The sequence below is a fragment of the Sander lucioperca genome, chromosome 5, assembly GCF_008315115.2.
Source record: "Sander lucioperca isolate FBNREF2018 chromosome 5, SLUC_FBN_1.2, whole genome shotgun sequence".
NCBI classification, from domain to species: Eukaryota; Metazoa; Chordata; class Actinopteri; order Perciformes; family Percidae; genus Sander; species Sander lucioperca.
This window is the reverse complement of record NC_050177.1, coordinates 16,797,687-16,820,055: the sequence shown is the minus strand read 5'-3', so window position 1 is coordinate 16,820,055 and position 22,369 is coordinate 16,797,687. Positions and strand designations below refer to the sequence as shown.

General features: G+C 42.4%; 1 protein-coding gene across 2 annotated transcripts in view; it reads left to right on the top strand.

Moving 5' to 3' along the window:
* The window catches only part of dnah9 (dynein, axonemal, heavy chain 9), a 162,337-nt gene that overhangs the window by 132,098 nt on the left and 7,870 nt on the right, over window positions 1-22,369 (top strand). For both annotated transcript variants that reach the window (XM_031323915.2, XM_036001345.1), the window contains 7 exons: window positions 872-1,020; window positions 4,641-4,768; window positions 8,971-9,198; window positions 11,705-11,896; window positions 12,037-12,228; window positions 16,213-16,383; window positions 21,099-21,281. In XM_031323915.2, coding sequence (XP_031179775.2) covers window positions 872-1,020; window positions 4,641-4,768; window positions 8,971-9,198; window positions 11,705-11,896; window positions 12,037-12,228; window positions 16,213-16,383; window positions 21,099-21,281 — 1,243 coding nt within the window. The remainder of the gene's footprint in view (window positions 1-871; window positions 1,021-4,640; window positions 4,769-8,970; window positions 9,199-11,704; window positions 11,897-12,036; window positions 12,229-16,212; window positions 16,384-21,098; window positions 21,282-22,369) is intronic.

Sequence of the window (22,369 nt, the reverse complement as noted above, 5' to 3'; positions counted from 1 at the left end):
TTACTTAATATTTTAACTGTTGGAGAACAAATATTAAAGCTGCACTAATCCAAATGTTTATGGAACAAATGACAGAATGATTGGATGTGTAACAGTGACCAGCCTACAGAGAATAATCAATAATAATTCAGTATTCTAAAACTCCCCCTCAGCTCTGCAGAGCTCATTGTTTGGATTTTATGATCTCCGACTTTACTGTTTTGGTTCACTCTCATTGCTCTCATCAGCGCTGTATAGGGTAATTAGGGTTAGGGGTTAACCATAACCCTTAACCCTAACTTACCAACAGGAAACTGTTCAGGTAAAATGCTCTGATGAAGCCGCTGTACTCTACCTGCTCAGCACAAAACAGCAGACACAGTTAAAGACTAGCTAGTGGACACAGTGGAGCATTCAGCAACTGAGGAGACAGATATTTCCCTCAGGAGTTGGTGGAGACCAAAATTGAGCTAAAAGGAGAGAAATTATTGGGCTTTGGGCTGACGTAGTTGACATGTAGTGTCAGCTGGCAACACCATTAAAGCATTTGAAATTAGGTTTATACTTGCTGTAATATTGAATTATTGGTCAAAATATAATTTATATGGCTTTGTATCTTCAAATAATATGTCAGTGAGGGTTTACATATAGAAGAAATACACATTGTTTATTCAGGAGTGAGCGGGTTTGGTTGGAACAACAGTAAGAAAATCCTGATGTTTGAAAGGCTAAAGGATTGAATGCAGAGATGTTAGAGAGCCACTGGCAACACAGCCGTGACTAGGGTTTATATCTCTGTACTACTAAGATTCCCTCTCTTCAAGTTGTCCAGCATGTCGGTCAAAGATCATAAAAAAGTGTTGAGGAGAACTGAGCCATGTTCTCCCCACAGAGACTTTGTAGAGGAGAAGCTGGGAAGCAAGTACGTGATTGGCAGATCACTGGACTTTGCCGTGTCCTTTGAAGAGTCGGCTCCAGCTACCCCCATGTTCTTCATCCTCTCTCCTGGAGTTGACCCTTTGAAGGATGTGGAGAAACATGGTAACGCTCTGCTTGTTTTATGTTTAATAAGCTGTAAGGCTGTGTTCTGGACTTTTATTAGAGCATTCATATTACCAGTTTTTCTGTCATTTCTTTATGTTGTGGGAACTTGCAGGATTTGCGTGGAATAGCCTATTGAAGACAAGTACAGGCATTAGGGCTGGGTATTGTTCAAAAATATTCAATACTGGGTACCGATATCAATACTGTGACTTTGACACCAGTTCCTAAATTATACTTTTTTCAATACCAAATTTATAAAACAAAAACAAATTACAACATTACACATTATGGCAGAAATATTTTTTATTTATGTTTCAGCTCCTACTACGTGAGCCGTCTCTGTGTAACGTAGAGTTTTTCCTGCGTTTCTCTACGACGTGTAATGTTAGACAGCCAATCACAGAGATTATTAGATCTGGGTAGAAGCATGCTGCTTGCTGATTGGCTCACTGACACTGATGAGATTTACTCTTTAGGTATTGAAATTGGGTACTGAATGACGGGGCATTTTTCGATACTCCAATTCGGTCGGTGCCAAAAAAGTGTTCATTTCGGTGCCCAGCACTAACAGGCATACCTACATGCATGGTTTTCCACTTTGATTCGTACTTCATGTGATTATCAGTCATCCCAACACATCTGCTGTGTGTCTCTGCTGTGATATCAGCCATCACAGCCAATGCACAACAGGCTTTTGGTAGATTGAAGGGATTACGCTAAAGGTCACAAATATATGAGACGACACCACTGGTGTATTAGGGCCAGCAGAAAGTAAATATCATCGGTTTTAGAGTTACTTTACAATTCTGTTTGAATAATGTGGATGGCAGCAGAACACAATGTTTTGATTTGTGACCACAAATATGCTGAAGCTGAAGCTTTTGTACTGACCTGGAACAGGTCACGGCCTGACTCTTCTAAATTTGCCGCCAAATAATTCAGTCTGTGGGTATTTGAAGTCAGCTTTATGAAATATTCAGATTGCAGGGATTGTATCAGTTTACTGGAACATTCATTTTAATTTTTTTGCATTTAAGTAATTCATCATAATTAATTTACTGTTTTTGTCTAATTTGACTTTCTTTTATTTCTGGATCTGCTTGAAAGTCTGTCTTAACCAAATAAATCCATGCCATAGATTTATTTCAACATGATGCAGCTGTTTTTATCCAGAATACACAGCAGCTAGCATTTGTGAGTATTTTAGATACCTCACGTTTATAAAGACTTGGATCCCAGGCAGCAGCAGGTGGTGAAATCAACCATGGACAGACCTTCGGCCCACGTGAAATCCACCATCCTCTCCTAATATGATAAGAAGGAGCACTCCTACTGGAGCTGCCTGTAAGGGGTGTGATTATGGATTATCAACACCCTCGGTTTGAGCGTAGTCAATCACATCAAAGCTTAAAGTAACCAATCAAACTGCTGCTGTAGAGAGAGGGCAGTGATGATGAGGCGCAGCCGCCGCCACATTACACTGAAGCACAAAGAGCTGCTTTTCCATTATAGCTGTGACTATTGGCTTTCTCATTGGTATTAGGATTCAATTAGATTTCCATTAGATAGATGATGTGATTTTGTATGCTCTGCAGGGGACTAATATCCCTGAGACAAAACCTCACTGTCTGCCTGGTTTCAGGTTGGAGCTTTAATGACACAGACAGAAATAATAATGTGTTGTTTGAGTTAATTCTCAAGGTGGGCAAGGAAGTCCAAGTCATTGACCATCTGCTGATTATGATGCTAAACGCAGACTGTGACTTTTGAGAAAATCATCTTATTTAATGTCTTTCTGAGATATAGATGGTAAGATCAATACTAGCCTTTATTCAAGTATTTTAATGCACATTTTGAAGTATCACATTAGAAAAGCTGTAGTCTTTATCGACGACGTTTCATTGCTGGCATTGCTCCAGTGTTGCAGGGAATTCCGTCGGATGTCCCTCATTTTCGTCCGGATGTCCATTACCTTCCTCTTCCTTTGTGTTGGCGTTCTAAACTGCGGTGGATTTATGAGGACTATGGTTAACTGCTCCTCAGATCTCTGCAGGGTAAATCCAGACAGCTAGCTAGAATATCTGTCCCATCTGAGTTTTCTGTTGCATGACTAAAATAACTTTTGAACGTACACGTTTCACAAAAACAAGTTCCTTCCCGAAGCTATTTTACAGAGGCACCGTGGCTCCGTCTGGCACTTAGCGCCGCCCAAGACGATTGTGATTGGTTTAAAGAAATGCCAATAAACCAGAGCACGTTTTTCTCCCATTCCGGAATGCTGTGTGGACTAGCCAGACCCTTCTCTGCAGCGTTGTGGAGGAAGAGCTGGCAATGCGTGACTAGATAAGCTGTAAACTGCAAAATTCAATACAACTTCCTCAAATGTGCCAAAAAATGTTCCCGATCTCTTGAAGTGGTTTTTGTCTTTGTGGAAAAAGAGTCAATGCTCTAAATGGAATATGGGAACGACTTTGCTGAATAAGTTGTGACGTAGCAAACATTTAACTCCCAGGACTGATCAGCTGTTTCCCGATATTCCCATAACGTGTCTCTGTCTCCAGACAGCATGAAACATGGCCAACACTAGCTGACATTTCTGGTTAGCAACCTCTACTTCTTCTACTCTGTTTACTGGAGGATTACAGCCATGTGTAGCCTATAGCGCCAACTTCTGACCAAACTACGATGTGGCCCAGTTTATTCGCTCCAACCTAATTTACACATCAAAAGTTTGTTTAAAATTCACTTGACAGTTGAATGGAAACACGGCTACTGTCCATTCTGTGTGTTCAATACAGTTGTAGTATGTAGCTCATTCTTTTTGTTTAACACCAATGTTCAAACGCACATCAGTACACACTCATGTAAGTGACTGCATCAGCAGTATATGGTATTATGCTGGTGTTTCTAACTCTTTTCCAGTCACCAACCAGAGTTAGCTCCTAATAATCCCTTTTGTGGCTTTCATAGTCTTTCACTGGGCTTTTAACCAGGAAGTACAGGTAACAAGTATACATGATGTTAACGCCGCTAGCTTGCCCAGAAAGCTGAAGATTCTGTACGCTTATTAAAGCTAGGGCATTGTGTTAAATACTGGTTTGTAAATGTACTGACCACTCTTAGCAGCCACAGTTTTAGCCTAGCTTAGCACAGAGACTGGAAGCACATTATGGAGAAACCCCTGGCGTAGTTCTAAACAACAACTCCAAGTGTGTATTTAACACATGTAGAAACAGAAAAAAAACAGGACAAGTATTTAGCTTACTCACTGAAGCCATGCTACATATTAATAGTCCTGTTGTCATGATTGATATGTGCACCACCCAGGGACTCCTGGCTGTGTATTAGTGGTGGGTTGGCTAGCTAGCTAACAAGGTAGCCTGCAACATGTAAATGAGACAGCTTTGGAGTTGTTTGATCAGGGCTAGCTCTTTACCACAGCTTCTAGTGCTCAGCTAGACTAAGCATGTCTCAGAGACACCGCTGTATCAAACTCATTGACAAAATAATAATTATATTAATCTTCTCATCTAAATTCCAAAATATCAGATTACAGTTTGAAGCTTATGTATTCAACAATGTGTTTGAAATGTTACTTCTGTGTTTGTTTTTTTCAGGGAAGAGGCTGGGTTACACATTTGACGACAAGAACTTCCACAATGTTTCTTTGGGTCAGGGTCAGGAGGTTATAGCAGAACAGGCCCTCGATTTGGCAGCTAGGAACGGCCACTGGGTGATATTACAGGTACGGTATAACCATACACATATGCTGTACACAGACAGAAAGAGCTCACATTAAATATAATGCACAATAAATACTGCTGAGTATTTTACGCTCACCACATAAATTCATTATTCACAGAGAGCCCACACATGGGAGAATATGCATATTAAGTAGATCCAATTAGAGTTATTTTGGGGGAAGGGATTTGATTGTCTATTCAGTGTCCCGTGCCCATCCACCTTGCACAAAAGTGCCAGATCATAAAAAAAATATGGTTGTGATACAAAATGGCATACAGACACTCACAAAAAAGGTTTATCAAACACATTTCACAGAAAGAACACAGAGTTCATTTTTGTGTCAAGGATTTTCTATTCAGTAGTGGTTTTAGGTGGCTTTTCCTTTATCTGTGCATGTTGTGAATGAGGTCTATTATCACATTGTTTTTCATTGCACACTCAATGGGATGTTTGCTTTCCTCCCAGGTTTGTCTGCATGGAAAAGAAAATTAAATTTTCTTTGGAAATTTTCTAACTGAAAGGGCATTATACAGTACAATCTCTATGTGGTGTCTGTTCTCCTCTTATCTGGAGGGCAAGGCTGGCGTTTGCATTTTAAGTGGAAACCTCGGTGGAATTCTAATGGGAAGTATCGACAGATATGAACTGTGACCAGGCACTGCAGGACACTCATTCTTTTCATTCTGTGTGAATGTTAGCTGGTAGAAAAAAGGAAAAAGATTGGGATGCCATCACTCTCTGCTCCAGACCCATGATAGCAAAGACAAGCAGTTGTTTAATTACCTTTTGCATAAGAATCTTGATCGATATGCTTAAAAAGGCCTTGTCCCCCTGGCAACAAACCTCCCACTCGCTTTATCATCAGCTGTCTGTTTGTCTGCCCGCTGAGAGCCACCCCCGGCACTGGCCGGGCAGGGAGAGGGAAATCTAGGGGAGGGGAGCTATCATATTCTTGTCTCTCTCCTGTTTTTACCAACAGTGTCTTCTCCTGATATAATGCTCCATCTTCTCTTTTCTATTGCCCTTCACACTCTCTCATTCCGCCACATAACTTTCATACTTTTCTCATTCCCAACTATCCTCTTATCAATCCTCACGTGCACCCACCGTTACCGGCTACCTGTTATCTTCCCTCCGTCTCACAGTCCACCTTTACTGTCCCGCTGCCAGTCCCGAGAGCCGGTTTAATGGCAGGTTCCCCCGCGCTGACGGGTAATTATACTGCAGAACAGTAGCTCCTGCTCAGATGGGCTTTGGAGACAGAGATGCAGAAACTTTGAAAGAAGCCCATTGGGAGGGAGGAGGGGGGGAGATGGAGAGGCAATCAATCGCGCAGATTGGAGTGGAAAATCCCACATGGACCAGGCAGTGGGAATCAAGTGGCCTAAACTCACCACCTTCTTTGCACATTTACTGCTAAAGCCACCCCATTTGCAGCCGGTGGCAGAAAGAAGTGCAGATACTGTAGCAGAGAAAGCAGGAGAGATTTTGTTGAAAATGCTCTCCCTCAATGTCCTTACTTCACTGTACTTTGGAATGGCAGCTTCAGACTACAGGATTTCATGAAGTGGGAACGTTGCGGTTATTTGGCATGCTCTGTAATCATTGGGCTACCAAGTCGAAGACCAACGTGTAGTCTGTAATGTCTCTGGCTGAGTCACGCCAAGAATGTTTGACTCTATAATTGCCTAATCTGAGGCAGTGACCATTGGTCTTGCATTGCCAGATCTATCTCCACAGCGCTGTGCAGTAAGGTCTGGCTACACCATACATTCATTCTGGGATAGGAGAAAAAACGCTCTGGCTTGTTTTGATGGAACATACCATATTAAAAGAAGAAGTTAACTGCTCATACAATACAGTAACGTAAGGTTACATGTTAAACCTCATTTGCTCTTACCAGTGTATCGCCGTGTGTACTTAGTCCACAGCAATCCCTGCCCATTGGTCTCAAAACGTTGGCATTTGCAGGATGGCTCTCTGTCTATCGTTGCCAACGAATGTTTCTTGTGAATAAATATACGATGGAGAACTGGCCAGCAGAAATAGTTTTGTCTGTGTCTTTATCTTGCTAGGTTTAAACTGCAGCTACACCCCCTCCCCTTGACTGCAGGGTTTATACCTGGTCCTCAATTATTATTTTTATTATTTTTATTTTATATTACGGAATGCAGCGCAGACATGCCTGGTGGAAAATAGGAGTTAATCTACTATTTTCTTTTTGTGCCCCTGTACGTGTGTAAAGTGTTGTTGGGTTTCATGAAAGGTACTATATAAATCTAAGTTGTTGTTATTATTATTATTATTATTATTATTATTATTACTACGTTAGATAACTAGCCAGTCGGCTTTTAAATAAATTAAATTAAATCATCTAAACACTCTTCAATAGTGAAACTGAAACACTGGATAGGAAGCGGGCGGTGAAGTGAACATTTTAACATACAATTTCAGATTTTTGTTCTGCAAGTTCTCACATCGTATACAAGTGCTCACGTCAGGCCTACAAGCTCTAGCATTTTGCACCATATTTACCTTCATACAGTGCCTGCAGTGTGACACAGTCCTGTTTGTCCCTCAGTCCTGTTTGTCCCTCAGTCCTGTTTGTCCCTCAGTCTTGTTTGTCCCTCAGTGGTGTTGGCTGTCTTCCTCCATCAGTCTGGAGTCTGACTGCTCCTCCCCTGCAGGGCCGCCTCTTCAGTGCTGGAGCCCAGCTGTGCAGCTGTCTTCAGCGCTGCTCCTTGATGAATGTGTTTTTGCGTGTGTGAAAGAGAAATATTGTGTGCGCGCACCTGCCTGTGTTGGTATTTGCTTGTTTCGGAGCCAGCGTGTGTGTGCACGGGCACTGTGACAGGCAGTCCAATGTGCCATTGTGCTTTCCCTCAGGTTGTGTTTGATAGCAATGCATCAAAGACCTTGCCAGTTGTGTCTTCTAATGGGTTTTAGATTCAACTTTTATATTATTATGTAAATAGGTGGCTGTTTGATGTAGTATCAGCGCAGTCATCACAGGGGCTGGAAGGCCCTTATCAAGAAGACGTTGAGGGAACAAAAAATGTTGCACCTGAAAGTTAATTAAAAAGCCATAAAAAAGTGGCTGCTCCTCTGTCTTGTTTGTTTGTCTGTTGGCCTGCTGGTCTCTCTCTGTCTCTCTCTCTCTCTGTCTCTCTCTCTCTCTCTCTCTCTCTCTCTCTCTCTCTCTCTCTCTCTCTCTCTGTTCCTCCCCCTCTTCTCCCCCTGCAGCCAGAGGATGAATGGTTTCATTACAGTGACAAGTTCTGAGGCAGTCTCTGACTTCCTCTGTTGGCTCTCTTTATTGCCAAGCTATTTACATGCCAAGAGGAAGGGTTGTACTGGCTTGATGAAAAAGCGCTTGAATTTAGACTTTTAATTTGTATACCATTCATTATTCTCAAGAGGCAAACTAACTTATCCCCGTCTCAGCTTCGAGCTCCTCCTGGACTTTCTCTCTCACAGAATGTGAAACTTTTTTCTGCTGTTTTTTATTTATTCATTTTTTCAACGACTCTTCCAAAACTCGACGTTCCTCTCCCTGTCATGTCCCGTCTTTCGGAACTTCAGCCTTCATAAGGAAGATTAAATATGGAGAGCAAAAGGAAATGAGAAAGTAAAGAGGCTTATGAATTAATGACTGGAGTTATTAGTGCTGTAATTAGATTTAGGGAATGGGCAGTGCTGCATGGTAAGATGTGGGGGGCTTGGCTGACTTCTTATCATTCACAGGATATCCTGTAAGTGTCAGGACAGTTGAGATGGAAAATTGAGCTCAACCATGCTTGTGTGATAGTACAAGTCAGCTCTACTGCCCACACCACACTGAGAGATGAATATGCAGAAAAGCAACTTAGAAATGGGTTTCAAGTGCTATGTACCATATAATTTGGTGCCACATCAAAGTCACAGTGCAGATAGGAGAATATGCAACATTGTAATTGCTCCTTTTTGCTAGTTGTCATTGCAAACATAAATCATATGGGCAATTCCAGCATCAAGTACCAAATTAAGCTATTATGTACTATCCATTAAAGCACAGACCTTCACAGATATCCAACAGAAAACATCTTCTGGGTGTAGATTAGGCTCTCTACCCTCACAGAGGAGAATTAACAACAAGCCTGTTGCCTACCAATATCATGCAATGTTCCTTCTTAACCCTATACATGCTGATCCTGCTCCCTGTAGAACATCCACTTGGTGGCTCGCTGGCTGGGTACTTTAGAGAAACTTCTGGAGCAGCACGCAGAGGGAAGCCATCGCAACTTCAGGGTGTTTGTCAGTGCTGAGCCCTCGTCCACCCCGGAGGGCCACATCATCCCGCAGGGCATCCTGGAGAACTCCATCAAGATCACCAATGAGCCGCCTACTGGCATGCACGCCAACCTGCACAAGGCCCTGGACAACTTCAACCAGGTACCCAGAGGCATTTCTAAACGTCATCTGATAAGAACTGAAACCATTTACTCACAAAGAAAATCCATCAATGATGGCAGATACAACTTTAACATGCTGCCTACAAGTTGTTCGTAATTATATTTCAATGTATGTATTTCAATATAGAACTCTGAAAGGGGCTTTTTGATTTTAAAGGTCCCATCAAATGATGTCATTACTTCCTTAAAGGTCCAGTGTGTAACGTTTTTAGTTGTTCATTCTCAAAATCTGTGTTGCCAGTTCACAAACTTGTCCTTTTCATGAATATTTACCACCACCATCCATTCCAAGTATTCCTATTGGCTTGAAATTTTACATTTGCGTTTGCATGAACTGGGGTAGACGCTCCATATTCATGCACCATCTTGAAATACGTTAGCCGGTAAGGGACATACAGGACATACTGCTCTGCCTTTTGCATTTTCTCTGTCACATGATAAACTCACAGGTGGTGCTAATGCTGCTAATGTGTATCGTCGCTTCCCAACCACGGCAAGTCTGAAGAAGAAAACATGGAGGACCACACATATTCAAAATCCAAATTTCAGGAACAGGAGTCTTCTTCTAGGATATTGAAAAGAGCAAGAGAAAAAAGCGTGAAGGCTACCGTAGCTGTAATACGTACTTTGAACTGCGTGGTGCGAGAGAGTTGATTGCGATATATGATCTCAACGCTAGATGGGAGAAATTCCTACACATTGAACCTTTAACATGAGTATTTCCTGTTGAAATCATAAACAATTTAATTTGTAATTGTGTACAAAAGATTAGGTCACAACTGAAGACGCAAGAAGTGACTCCAGTAACAGTTAAAGAGCCCATTTCATGGTATCTTTAGTGTATCAGGGCTACGGATACTTCGTGTTGATACATGCTGCCTTCCTCTGAAGGACTGTTGCCATGAGTGGCAGCTGAGACAACACATGCCAATTTTCACTCCAGATTTCTCATCAAGTTGCCAATTTGCAGAAAAGGAGGCGCCGGCAGATGGGGAGAGTCACCTTTCACTCACCCTGGAATTGCCTCTGACCCATGGAGGACAGATGTGAACGTAGCACATACTAACACCAAACGTTTGTGTGGTTCCATTCTGCATGGAGATGTTGGTGCGTTACTGAGATCACAACCAAATCTATCTGCTACTTTTTGTTTGTTATTGGAGAGACAATATCATGCTGCTGCCTCTATAGCTGGAATGGATCAGTGCGCTGCAGTGGCCTCTCCCTTTCTCTACCTTATCAGTTCTCCTCTCTATCTAAGCCTTACCATTACCCCAGCGCTTCGCTGCCAATGCATCTTCCTCCGCACCATTACCTGAGTGCTCGGCTTCTTCCCAGTCCATTTCCATGATCCTTAGTTCGCTGATGTCTATCTGTCTGATAAGTGCTACGTGCTTGTGAGTCCTGCCTTGTGCAGACCCATAGCGAGGTCCACTGAGGTAAGGATGGGGGAATATTCCTGAGTCATGTGTACTCAGTGAAAGCTAATCAATGTTAGGCTAACTCTCTGTAATAGCCCACCCGCGTGGCTAAAGCCCGCGCTAAGCCAGAGAAATGACAGACGCGTATAGCTTATTTTCCCCCCCAGAAGCCTCTGAGATGGAGTCTGGGCGGGCTAAAGTTAACATCTGGCACAATGCTTTAGCTTTTTGCTGAGGTAACACTTGTATAATACTGTTGTGAAAAAAGCTCTTATGGATTTGTAATTCTGTTTGCTGAAACTGATCGATTCAGTTTACCTGTCAAATATTCTAGTTATTCAGACTCACACATACCCTGATGCTAATCTTGCACCTCTGTCAGTTCAGACATATTGAGGTGCGTTTTCAGTGCATGTGCATGCCTGTGTGTGTTTATGTGTCCTCGCTGCAGTCTGACTAGATGTTGTTTCTCTCCAGTCCACAGTTCATGAATAGGGAGGCTATGCATCTCTTTCAGCTGCGTTGAGCAGAGGAGTACCGTGCAGAATATTAACTAAATCTCTGAAAGGGTGTGTGTGTGTGTGTGTGTGTGTGTGTGTGTGTGTGTGTGCATTGTAGGAGTCAGCTCCCCAGGGCACTGCAGCAGGGGAAGTTGAAGGGCCTTCAGTGTAGCACTCGCCATGACACATGCTGGAGTAAAGAGAATTTAGCCTTCCTATTTCCATAGGGGTTATTGGCATGCTTATTTAACTATCTCTCCTCCCCAGAGATTACAATGACATTTACGTCCAGTTTTTTTTATTTGCTTGTCTGGAATAATGAGCCCAGGAGACAGTTGGAAGCTGAAAGTGCTTGACAAGTTGTGACAATTAAAAGGAAATCTCATTGTTGGGTTTATTGCTATCTAGTCATTGTCATTGTCTGTCTGTCAGTGTGCGGCACGGCTGGGAACTTGACGAAATAAAACAGATCACAGCACTGCCTGCCATAACTTTTGCCACACAGCCGTGGCACAGTTAATGCAGCTGCACAGTTCAGGAGGCTCTTTGCTTTGTTGTTTTCCAGGACACGCTAGAGATGTGTTCGCGGGAGAATGAGTTTAAGAGCATTTTGTTTGCCCTGTGCTACTTCCATGCGGTGGTGGCAGAGAGGAGGAAGTTTGGTCCTCAGGGCTGGAACAGATCATACCCCTTTAACACTGGAGACCTCACCATTTCTATCAACGTCCTCTACAACTACCTGGAGGCCAATCCTAAGGTACATGTGTTTCTCTTTTACTTGTATTCCTTTGCAAAGGATTACAAGCACCAGCGTTTGTAATCTTAATTGGAAATCTAAACACATATGACCTTAGCTAAACAACACAAAGCCACCATCTCCCCTGTCTCTTATCCCAGGTGCCATATGATGACCTGCGCTACTTGTTCGGTGAGATCATGTATGGGGGTCACATCACGGACGACTGGGACCGCCGTCTGTGTCGGACCTACCTGGAAGAATTTATCAAGCCCGAGATGATGGAGGGAGAGCTGCACCTAGCACCTGGCTTCCCCTTGCCTGGAAACATGGACTACAACAGCTACCACCAGGTGAGGTGCACTCAGATCAGGCAAATCCTAGCCTTTCATTTAGAGTTTAGATTCTCTACCCGAGCCCGACCCAAGGTCGGGCCGGGCTCGGGCCGGGCTCAGGCCATTATTTTCCGCCACTATCCTCGGGCCGGGCCGCGGCCGGGCCGGGCCCTTGATCAAGCAATTTTTTTAATTCTTTTTATTTTTTTTATCCATAGCCTAATTGGGTGGGGAAAAAGCTATGCCATAATCAGAAATATTATAAATATATATATATATATATATATAGGCTATATAAAAAAATGGTCAAATGTGTACAAAAGTTAGGCTGCAGTTACAAAATGCAGCACGTGTCATGCGCGGAGTCTCCTCCTCTGGCACGCATCACACCGGGCCTGCTGTGCTACATCGTGTCTCCCCCATCTGCAGCACTGTTGTCGGCCAGTGCGTCAGCATGCAGACCGTGGCGAAGGACAGTATTAATTAGGTGATGGAGACCAGAAAGTCTCCTATATGGTTCCAGGGCTTTGATTATGTTGATGCCTTGATCTGTTACCCACACTATTCGGCTGAGGGAGCAGCTATAGGGTCGAGTTTAGGTTAGAGTTTTTTTTTTTTTTTACGTTTCTTCATTCAGATCCATTTGCGATCCGTTCCAGTCTGAATAAACAAACAACGCAGTTTACATGCTTCGTCCTTGTTGCATTATTCATTAAGATAATTCTAAACAGATTTCTGTAGTTCAAACAACTCGGAATTGTAGTTGAGAACGTCAGTTATAACGGCCCACATATTAAAAAAATGTCGGGTTTAAATCGGGCTCGGGCTCATAATTACAGTTAATGTGTCGGGCTGGGCTCGGACGCAACTTGCACAGGCTCGGGTAGGGTCGGGCTTGATTTTTTGGGCCCGATCTAAGCTCTATTTTTATTACATATAAAAGGAAATTCTTCAAGCTACAAAAAGTAAAAAAAAAGTTAAAGAATACTCGGTTAAAGTACTAGATTAAAACAGGAATGTTTTAAAGAGATAAAACAAAAGTAATTTAGATACAACAGAAAATATTTTTTTTTATATAAAAAGGTACATTCAGGCAGTAACTACAATATAACCCATAGTTACAATGCTAGAAAATATAAGGATTACAGCAGTAGCACTCTACGTGTTTCTATGTGGCCTCCAGCAAAATGAATGGTGGTTTAATATTGCTAAAATTGAATCACTATAATTAAGAGTTGTTTTCACCATCGCTATTCCCCATGTGCAGTGTAGAGTTCTACAATTCAATGCTAAATCAATAACAATAAAACTCTTCCCATATGGGTGCCTGGGACATAACAGCTTGTAGTTTGTTATATAAATGTTTCTGTGAGGTGGAGCAGCTCTGTGGGTGGAAAGAGTGTGCCTGTAAGTCTAACTGGCAAACTCTTACAAACTCTCAAGTCATCTAACAGGGAAAGATGTAACTGGAAAGGTGGAACTAGATGAGTCATGGAACACACATAATATTGATATAGATGCGGCACAAAATGCTGTAGATTTTGAGCTAGCAGCTATGTACCTCTATGGAAGGTGGATCAGCCTTTCCCAGCATGCCTTAGGACAAACAACACCAGTCCATTACAGCGCTATCATTTATGTAGACAATTCTCATTGTTTTGGTTTGACAGACTTTAATCTTTAAGTATTGTCTCACTGCTCGTATCAACCCATCTAGAGCCGCACCAGGCAGCTGCTTTCAGCGCCAAATCCACTCTGATGACCCTACTGTCAGGTACTCTGTACTCTACCTGCAGATACTCTGTACTCTACCTGCTCAGGTACTCTGTACTCTACCTGCAGGTACTCTGTACTGTACCTGCTCAGGTACTCTGTACTCTACCTTCTCAGGTACTCTGTACTCTACCTGCTCAGGTACTCTGTACTGTACCTGCTCAGGTACTCTGTACTCTACCTGCTCAGGTACTCTGTACTCTACCTGCACAGGTACTCTGTACTGTACCTGCACAGGTACTTTGTACTCTACCTGCACAGGTACTTTGTACTCTACCTGCTCAGGTACTCTGTACTCTACCTGCTCAGGTATCTTATTAGTTGAGACATTTTATATAACCCTGCTCTGCCCAACAATTAGCAATGCTAACTGTAGTTACTGTTTTGTAATGTACAGTGCCTACGTTTTGGTAAATTCTTACTACCTACAATCTCTGCACATTCATGAGCTTGAGCTCCTGGCAACATCAGGTTACTGCTTCGCCTCACCTTGTCCGTCAGATATTATTATTTATCAGTAAACACAAAGCTTGATTAAACCCTATCTGAGGTAAACAGAAGTGACGAGGTGGCTGGCGTTCCGGTGTGTGCGCCAGTGTGTGTTTGTGAAGCTCCGACGTGCAGAGAAACGGAAGAAAGTAGCTGCAGGTTGACCAAAATGAAGACTGAAAAACACAACTATTTTGGTACAAACATTTACTAGTCATGTGGCGGATAGTCCTCTGAAATTAACTCGCCAAGCGGAAAATTTACCCGCATTTGGCGACTGGCAGAGTTAATTTCGGACCCTGCACGAGACTATGGAATGTTAATGTACGTTACTCAGCAACAGGTGAAATAGGGGCAAGGTTGCGCGAATAAAGTTAAAATGAATTGAACTTTTAAGGCGAGGAGCGAGAAGCGAATTGCCTGTATGTGTGAAAACAGCTTTATCTCGCGCATCTGTTTTTTTTTTGGTTTTTTTTGTGTGTGGAATATATAGCATAATTATATAATTTTGTCATTCTTTCAGTGGGGGCGGGCCGCCCCCCCAAAACAATGGTAGGGGAAACACCAAGGCCAGACGTACTGTGGTCGTTTCACTTTTGAATTTGGAGTGTTTTTTTTTAATACTTCATTCTCTGACAGCTACAACCAGCTTTACTGGTGTCCCTTAAGAAAAACTGACAACATTTCCATGAATAACAGTGGTACAGAAAAAGTGATCTTGCAGACAGTCCAGATTTCCCCCATGAGGTCCCCGGGGAGGCAGAGGGAGTGGGGTGTACCACTTGTATTCAATTTCCCCCAATTCGGGCGCTCGGTGGTCACATCCTGGCTGTCATAGTGGCTCCGGTGGGAAGCACTGGAGCGTTTTACATTTGGCTGTCACCACACAGCCAAGCTGAGGGCAGAGTAGCTGAGATTTTGGCCAAAGAACAGGGACTGTAAAGGCCTGTGGGTCCCTGGGGGTCTGTGAGGCCATCGCCTCCCTCACAACCATCCGAAACAAACTTACAGTATATTTAGGAGAGGAGAGGGGTGGGAGGGGCAGCAAGAAGGAAGGTGAATCAGCAGTTTTACTCCTCTTTCAACAATATACAGGTGTATGCAATCAGCAAACGTTAGCCAGCAGGTACAGAGGAGATCAAACCAGCTGACTACAAAGTGTTTCTGTATTAAAAGCCAATCTATTTTCCATCAAAACTTTAATCAGGACATTGTGATTAAAGGGATTTTTATATAATGTAAGTGCCCCACAAAAAGCAGCCTTTTTCAGTTGAGCTTCCACTTTAATCTGCACTAACTTAAAAGCATATGGAAATTCATTATGGACTAGCAGATGGGAAATGCCACATTTCCTTCTTGTTGTGGTCATTAACAGTCTGTCAATTGATCCTGAGTGTTTGTTTCTCACCCAGAACTATCTCATCATGTATACGCTTCCATTCTTGTCCTTTGTCAGCAGTACTAAGAAACATCTGAGAGAGAAAAAGACTACTCTTCTGCCACGAAGTAATGGACTTGCCAAACTGTATGCTTTCAAAAAAAATAATTAGGATTATTGTTTAAATGTTGTCCTGTTCAGCTCAAAAACATGTATTTATGTTGTTGTCATGTTCAGGCTTCACAACATTTCAAGCTTCCTTAAAGTTCTGAATTTGAGGTTCACACAGAAATCCATAAAGTCTAGGTGAGGATTGATTTTGATGACACAAGAGTTCTGACATGGCTTTTCTTCTGCTCTAGTACATTGATCACACCCTACCTGCCGAGTCGCCCTACCTGTATGGCCTTCATCCCAACGCAGAGATCGGCTTCCTCACACAAACCTCGGAGAAGCTTTTCCGCACGGTGCTGGAGATGCAGCCCAGGGACGGAGGAGTCGGAGAGGGTGGTGGGACCACGCGTGAGGAAAAGGTTAGTGATTATTGGATGCTACATGTCCAAAAGTACGCAGACTACCAAACATGAGCGATTGTTGAACATTTCACCCCAAATCCATGTGCATAAATCTGCTGCTGTTGCAGCCAGTGTTGACGCTAAGGGTGTGAATCTTCACTGGTCTCACGATTTGATTCCATTACGATTATCCTGTCAACGATTCCAATCGATTCAATATCACAATGCTTCACCTCTTCAATTAATATTATTATTATTGTATATTGCTACACATGGTTTTCATCAACAAATTCAAGCAGTCAGATACAGTATGTATGAACTCCCTTTTTTATTGTATCTGCTCTTAAGGCCCGGACACACAGAGCCGATAACCGGCCGTTGGACAGTCTGGCGAGGTCAGTGACTCCAGTCTGTTCGGTGTGTTCCGTGCCGTCGTCCGTCCGAGGGGCCGTCGTCCTTCATTTTGGCCGATTTGACATGTATAATCGGTGGGGCGGGCACTGCCGGCAGTCGGCCTCAAATGACCCATCTGATTGGTAGAGTGCTAACCTGGAAACGGGAAGTGGAATGAGTGTGACTAGAGTCTCTCAAAATCTGACGAAAATCTTTTAAAGGTCCCATGACATGGTGCTCTTTGGATGCTTTTATATAGACCTTAGTGGTCCCTAATACTGTATCTGAAGTCTCTTTTATATAGACCTTTGTGGTCCCTAATACTGTATCTGAAGTCTCTTTTATATAGACCTTAGTGGTCCCTAATACTGAATCTGAAGTCTCTTTCCCGAAATTCAGCCTTGGTGCAGAATTACAGCCACTAGAGCCAGTCCCACAATGAGCTTTCCTTAGTATGTGCCATTTCTGTGTCTGTAGCTATTGAGGAGGAGAGAGGGGGGGCAAGGTGGAGGGTGGGGGTTGACCAACTGCCACTTTGCTCGTTTGAAAGCCATGGTGTCTCTCTCTCATGGGCAGGCCAAATTCTCTGGGCGGGCAAAGTAGGGGAGGTAACCTTCCTCCTTATGAGCTCATAAGGAGCAAGATTCCAGATCGGCCCATCTGAGCTTTCATTTTCTCAAAGGCAGAGCAGGATACCCAGAGCTCGGTTTACACCTATTGTCATTTCAAGCCACTGGGGGACCATAGGCAGGCTGGGGGAACGCATATTATTGTTAAAAAAACTCATAAAGTGACATTGTCATGCCATGAGACCTTTAAACTGACCTTTGTTGAACACGTTTCGGTGAACTATTTTAGTACAATATGAGATCGTATTCTGAACAAGCCGCCATGACAGTCTGTCTTTGAATTTCCGGAGAAACCAGACCCACATGACGCGTTCGTCCAATCAGCTGCCGGTTTTCATTTTTGGGCGACAATACAGATTAGCGCCGCCTGCTGTTATGGAGACGTATTACGTCTCGTCGCTTTGGTGTGTTCCGAGGCACTTTTTTGACCAATTTGGGGAGACTGATCAGCCCAACTGCCTTTTCTGCCGACGTTTGGCTGTCAGCTCTGTGTGTCTGGGCCTTTAAAGACACTTCCTGAATGTAGCGGAGTCTGAACACAGCAGACAACAGACAAAAGGCATAAACACCAAAAAGCAGCGAGCGGAAAATCAACAAGCAACATCAGTAGGCAATAATCGATTATGGTCTGTCACTGCATCCATGCTGAATTGTCCAGGTCCGCATCGCAATGCATCGATACAATGATTCATTTCAACACCCCTAGAGCCTGCTCATCCCAAAGCTGTTGGATGGGGTTGAGGTCAGGGTTCTGTGCAGGCCAGTTAGGCCTGTCACTATAACAAATTTTGCTGGACGATAAATTGTCCCAGAAATTATTGCGATAAACGATAATATTGTCGTTCTGAGACCATTTTCATCTAATATAATGATAATGAACTGGAAGACATTTTAAATATCCACAATAAATGAACAAAACAACCAAAAACAATAAATAAAATGGACTCTCAGTCTCTGTTAACAAAAAATGCACTGGAATAAAAAACAAACACAATCAAAAACAATTAATAAAATGGAAATTTTTTCGGCCGCGATAATTTCCATTTAAAATTTTTATTTATCATGTGATTAATTCATTTATTACATATTGCGACAGGCCTAAGTCCAGTCCAACATTTCTTTATGGACTATGTGCACAAAGGCAATCTTGAATGGTAAAACAACTACAGAGTTGGAAGCAGACTACACTATATATGCTGTAGCATTAAGATTTCACTGGATGATGCAACAACCAGGAAAAGTAGCCCCACTCAGGTATGTAGACAAGGAATAGGGCTGAAACTAATGATAATATTTATTATCTATTTTATCTGCCAGCTCTTTTCTCAATCATTAGATTAATAAAATAAATAAAGATAGATAGATAAATTACATACTGTACATTTCAGTTTTGGGAATTGTAACGACTGCACCATTCCCTCAACAGATGTCTTGTGCATCAATTTATACTCATTTTGCCAAAAAAAAAAAAAATACAGCATGACGTTTATTTACTTACTGGAATTGTTGGGTGTAAATTATAGAGTGTGGTCTAGACCTACTCTATCTGTAAAGTGTCTTAAAATAACTCTTGTTATGATTTGATACTATGAATAAAATTGAATTGAATTGAACTTGTTATGACAGACCCACTCACAGGTCTGTGAGGTTTCGGGGGTAAAATGGTGGCATTTGAACTAAAGTTATGATATTCACCCCTCATACCGCCGCAGATATGTAAACCAAAGGCTTTCACCAAGCCGACTGTCTCTCTAAACTCAGGGCTGAGCACCACATCCTAAATATATGCTGACAACAGGTGACATTCTCTGTAGCTGCTGCATACTGAATAGAAAATAAATTGCAGACCAACTGTTTGGGGCCTCTGGCAGCACCCAGGGTGATTTTACAGGGGATGGCGTTTTCTGGTTCAGTGCTGCTCTGAAATCAAGCTTATTTGAGTGTAAAAGCTTAAACAAATGTTCTGTCAGAGAGAGTGCAGCCTTGTGCACTCCCTCAATGGAGCAAGTGTCACTTTTTTAATATCATGAATAAGGGTCTTGGTTGTAGTGTTAGCTTAGTTAAAAAGTCATTCATGCTTACTGTTGCCTGAAACAAGCTGCACAATGTGAGTTATGTATCAGGCTTTCTTTTACTTCTCTTCTCCATCGGACTGATTTCTTTTCTGAACCTTATTTTTAATAAAGGCAATTATGCTTGTGAATGTATTTGGTTCAGTGTAAATTACTGGTGATAAGGTTACATTTACATTTCAGTCCCCTCTCATCCTGAAACCCTCCCCAACAGTTCCTCCTTATCTTATCTTATCTATCTTAACATCACTCACAGCTCTCCGCTCCACACTGTCCTTTTGAATGCACTGCAGTTTAAAATAACGCCAATAAACAGCTTTGGCCAATGGCTGATGTTTTACTGTGATTTTCATCTTTAAAAATCACTAAATGACAGCAGAGGAGCAGACAAGTCTTTTAGCATTAGTTCCTAGAAAATGTTAATGCTTACACATATTGTGTGTGAATGTTTCAGCACTAATGATACAAGGAAATGTCAGACTTGGCCCCATGATGCCATGATTACAAGCTAACAGAGTTCACCTACAGTGGTTTGGTTCATTTTTGTTTCACAAATCTTTATTATATATTTAATGCAGAACTTCAACAACATAATACAACAACATCAAGGTTAATGGTATTTCTGGAATCATGCCGAGATGTGCCATTTTTTTTAAAGTTACACACCATTTGACACAGTTCGCCTAGTCTAGCATTAGTTTGTATGGCAAGACATACTGTAAATCAGAGAGCCTACTGTCACCGGAGACGGTTTCTGTCACAGGTCTTATTTTACATCCATGACTGTCACAGCATAAAATAAAGGCAGAGCGCAGCAGAGCTCTACACCCGGCCGGCAGCTGCTTCTCTCGGCCAGGAGCAAAGTTTCGCCGCACTGCTCACTCGGTTCCTGCTGCTAACGTTCCAATAGCTGCACAGTCTCAAATAACGTAGTGACTATTTATTTTCCAACCTCGTACAAACACCCTTTGTCAACAGACTTGACTTGGTCTCATTAGCTCTGAGTCAGATTTAAACTTAATCCTGGTTCAGTTTGTTCTGTTTATTTAAGACTTTTCACAATAAGTTTCCATGGTAACAACTAAACTTGTGTGCGTGCGTGCGTGCATGCGTGTGATGACAGCCATGCTTACCAACGAGGCTCACTTTGTATTCAGCATGCCCAGTAGCTGCCAAACCAAGATCAGATATTTGAACTGAAAAATCCATAGATATGATGACCTCATATCCTTTGTTGGGCACCTAATCCGTTGATTGATCGCGAATGCTGGCTGCCTTGGGAAAATGTTGACACGGGCATTAGCTTTCATCACTTACCCACCAAAATATGATGTGAGCATTGATTTTCTGGAGGGATTAGACGGTTATTGAAAACAAAGAGCTGCCTTGCAAAATATATCTTCATGAATATTTATGAAACTGTCTATTTCAAACTGTAACGCTTTCTCAGGCTGTCAGCGTTGGCACGACTGAGTTCATCTAACGCAGATAACCCCAATCTCTCGTGAGTCTTTGATTTCATGGAGCATTCTCTCCTCTTCTGTGTCTTACCTGAGTATCTTCGTAACTGTAAGATGAATTAAACAATGTTCTTTTTTTTTTTTTTTTGCTGCCAATTCCCTCGCTCCCACACTATCAGGTGCGTGTGGTGCTGGAGGAGATCTTGGAGAAGCTCCCGGAGGAGTTCAACATGGCCGAGCTGCTGGCGAAGGCGGAGGAGAGGACTCCCTACCAGGTGGTGGCGCTGCAGGAGTGTGAGCGCATGAACCTGCTCACACAGGAGATGAGACGCTCCCTGAGCGAGCTCAGTCTGGGACTCAAGGTGAGGACAGGGGATGGTGATGGTGAATGGTATGATTACCAGCAGGGCTGGAGGAAAATATGCAACATGCGATAACGTTGTTGAATATTGCAATAACGATATTATTTGCGATAAATAAACAGATATTAAAGTGTTCTCGGTTCTGCTGCTTTCAGTATTCTGCTAAAATAAAACAAACTGCTTGTTGGGACACAATGGAAGTTGTTCATTAATAAACATAGATACAATTGCAATTATCTCTTTCCAAAATTCTTGAATGAGGGTGCATTCCCAGAGGCAGTGGAACAAACTACCCTTCTGTATACCGCACTTGACACAAGTGTCCGGTGTATTAGGGTGGATGTGATGTAGCAACTCTGGGGTAATGTATGTTCTCATCACCCATTTATACTGGAGGAGTTTGAACCTTGTATTTATTGTTTGTATTTGTCCCTGAAAAAATATATCCTGCCATTCTTCTACAGTGATTCCTTCCGTAAGATCTGAACACCATGCTAATCTTTTATCCTCTGAGGATTCTTTTGATGCAGCTATGATGATCTGATAGAAGTTTGTGATTAGTCCAGCTGATCCATTATGGTTCAGAACTGTCTTTTCTAAAGAATTTAGACAGGGAAGATTTACAGAGTTCTGTGTCTTTGTTAAGAAGCTCCTTATCTGAAGATACTTGAAAAAATGTTTAGAATCAATACTAAACTTTTGCTTAATCTCATTAAAATTTAAAAGAGTATCATTCTCATACAGATCTGAGATTTTACTGATACCTCTGTCTGCCCATAGCTTAAAACCAAGGTCATTAGTACCTGGTGTGAAGCTTCTGTTCCCCCAGATAGGTGAGAATTGGGATAAAGGAGCATTTTCCCCAAGATAACTTAACACCTCATGCCATACTATCAGTGTGTTTTTAACAAAGGGGTTTGCAGTGTGTTTTTTCAGAGTGGATAAGTTTGCTGAATAAAGGTAGAGGTATAAGGGGATTTTAGAAGTTGTGATTTCCTCCATCCTTATCCAGTGTAGCGGTGACTGGTGTTCAAACCAACATGAGGCTGCTCTTAGTTGGGCCGCCCAATAGTATCCCTGGAGGAAAG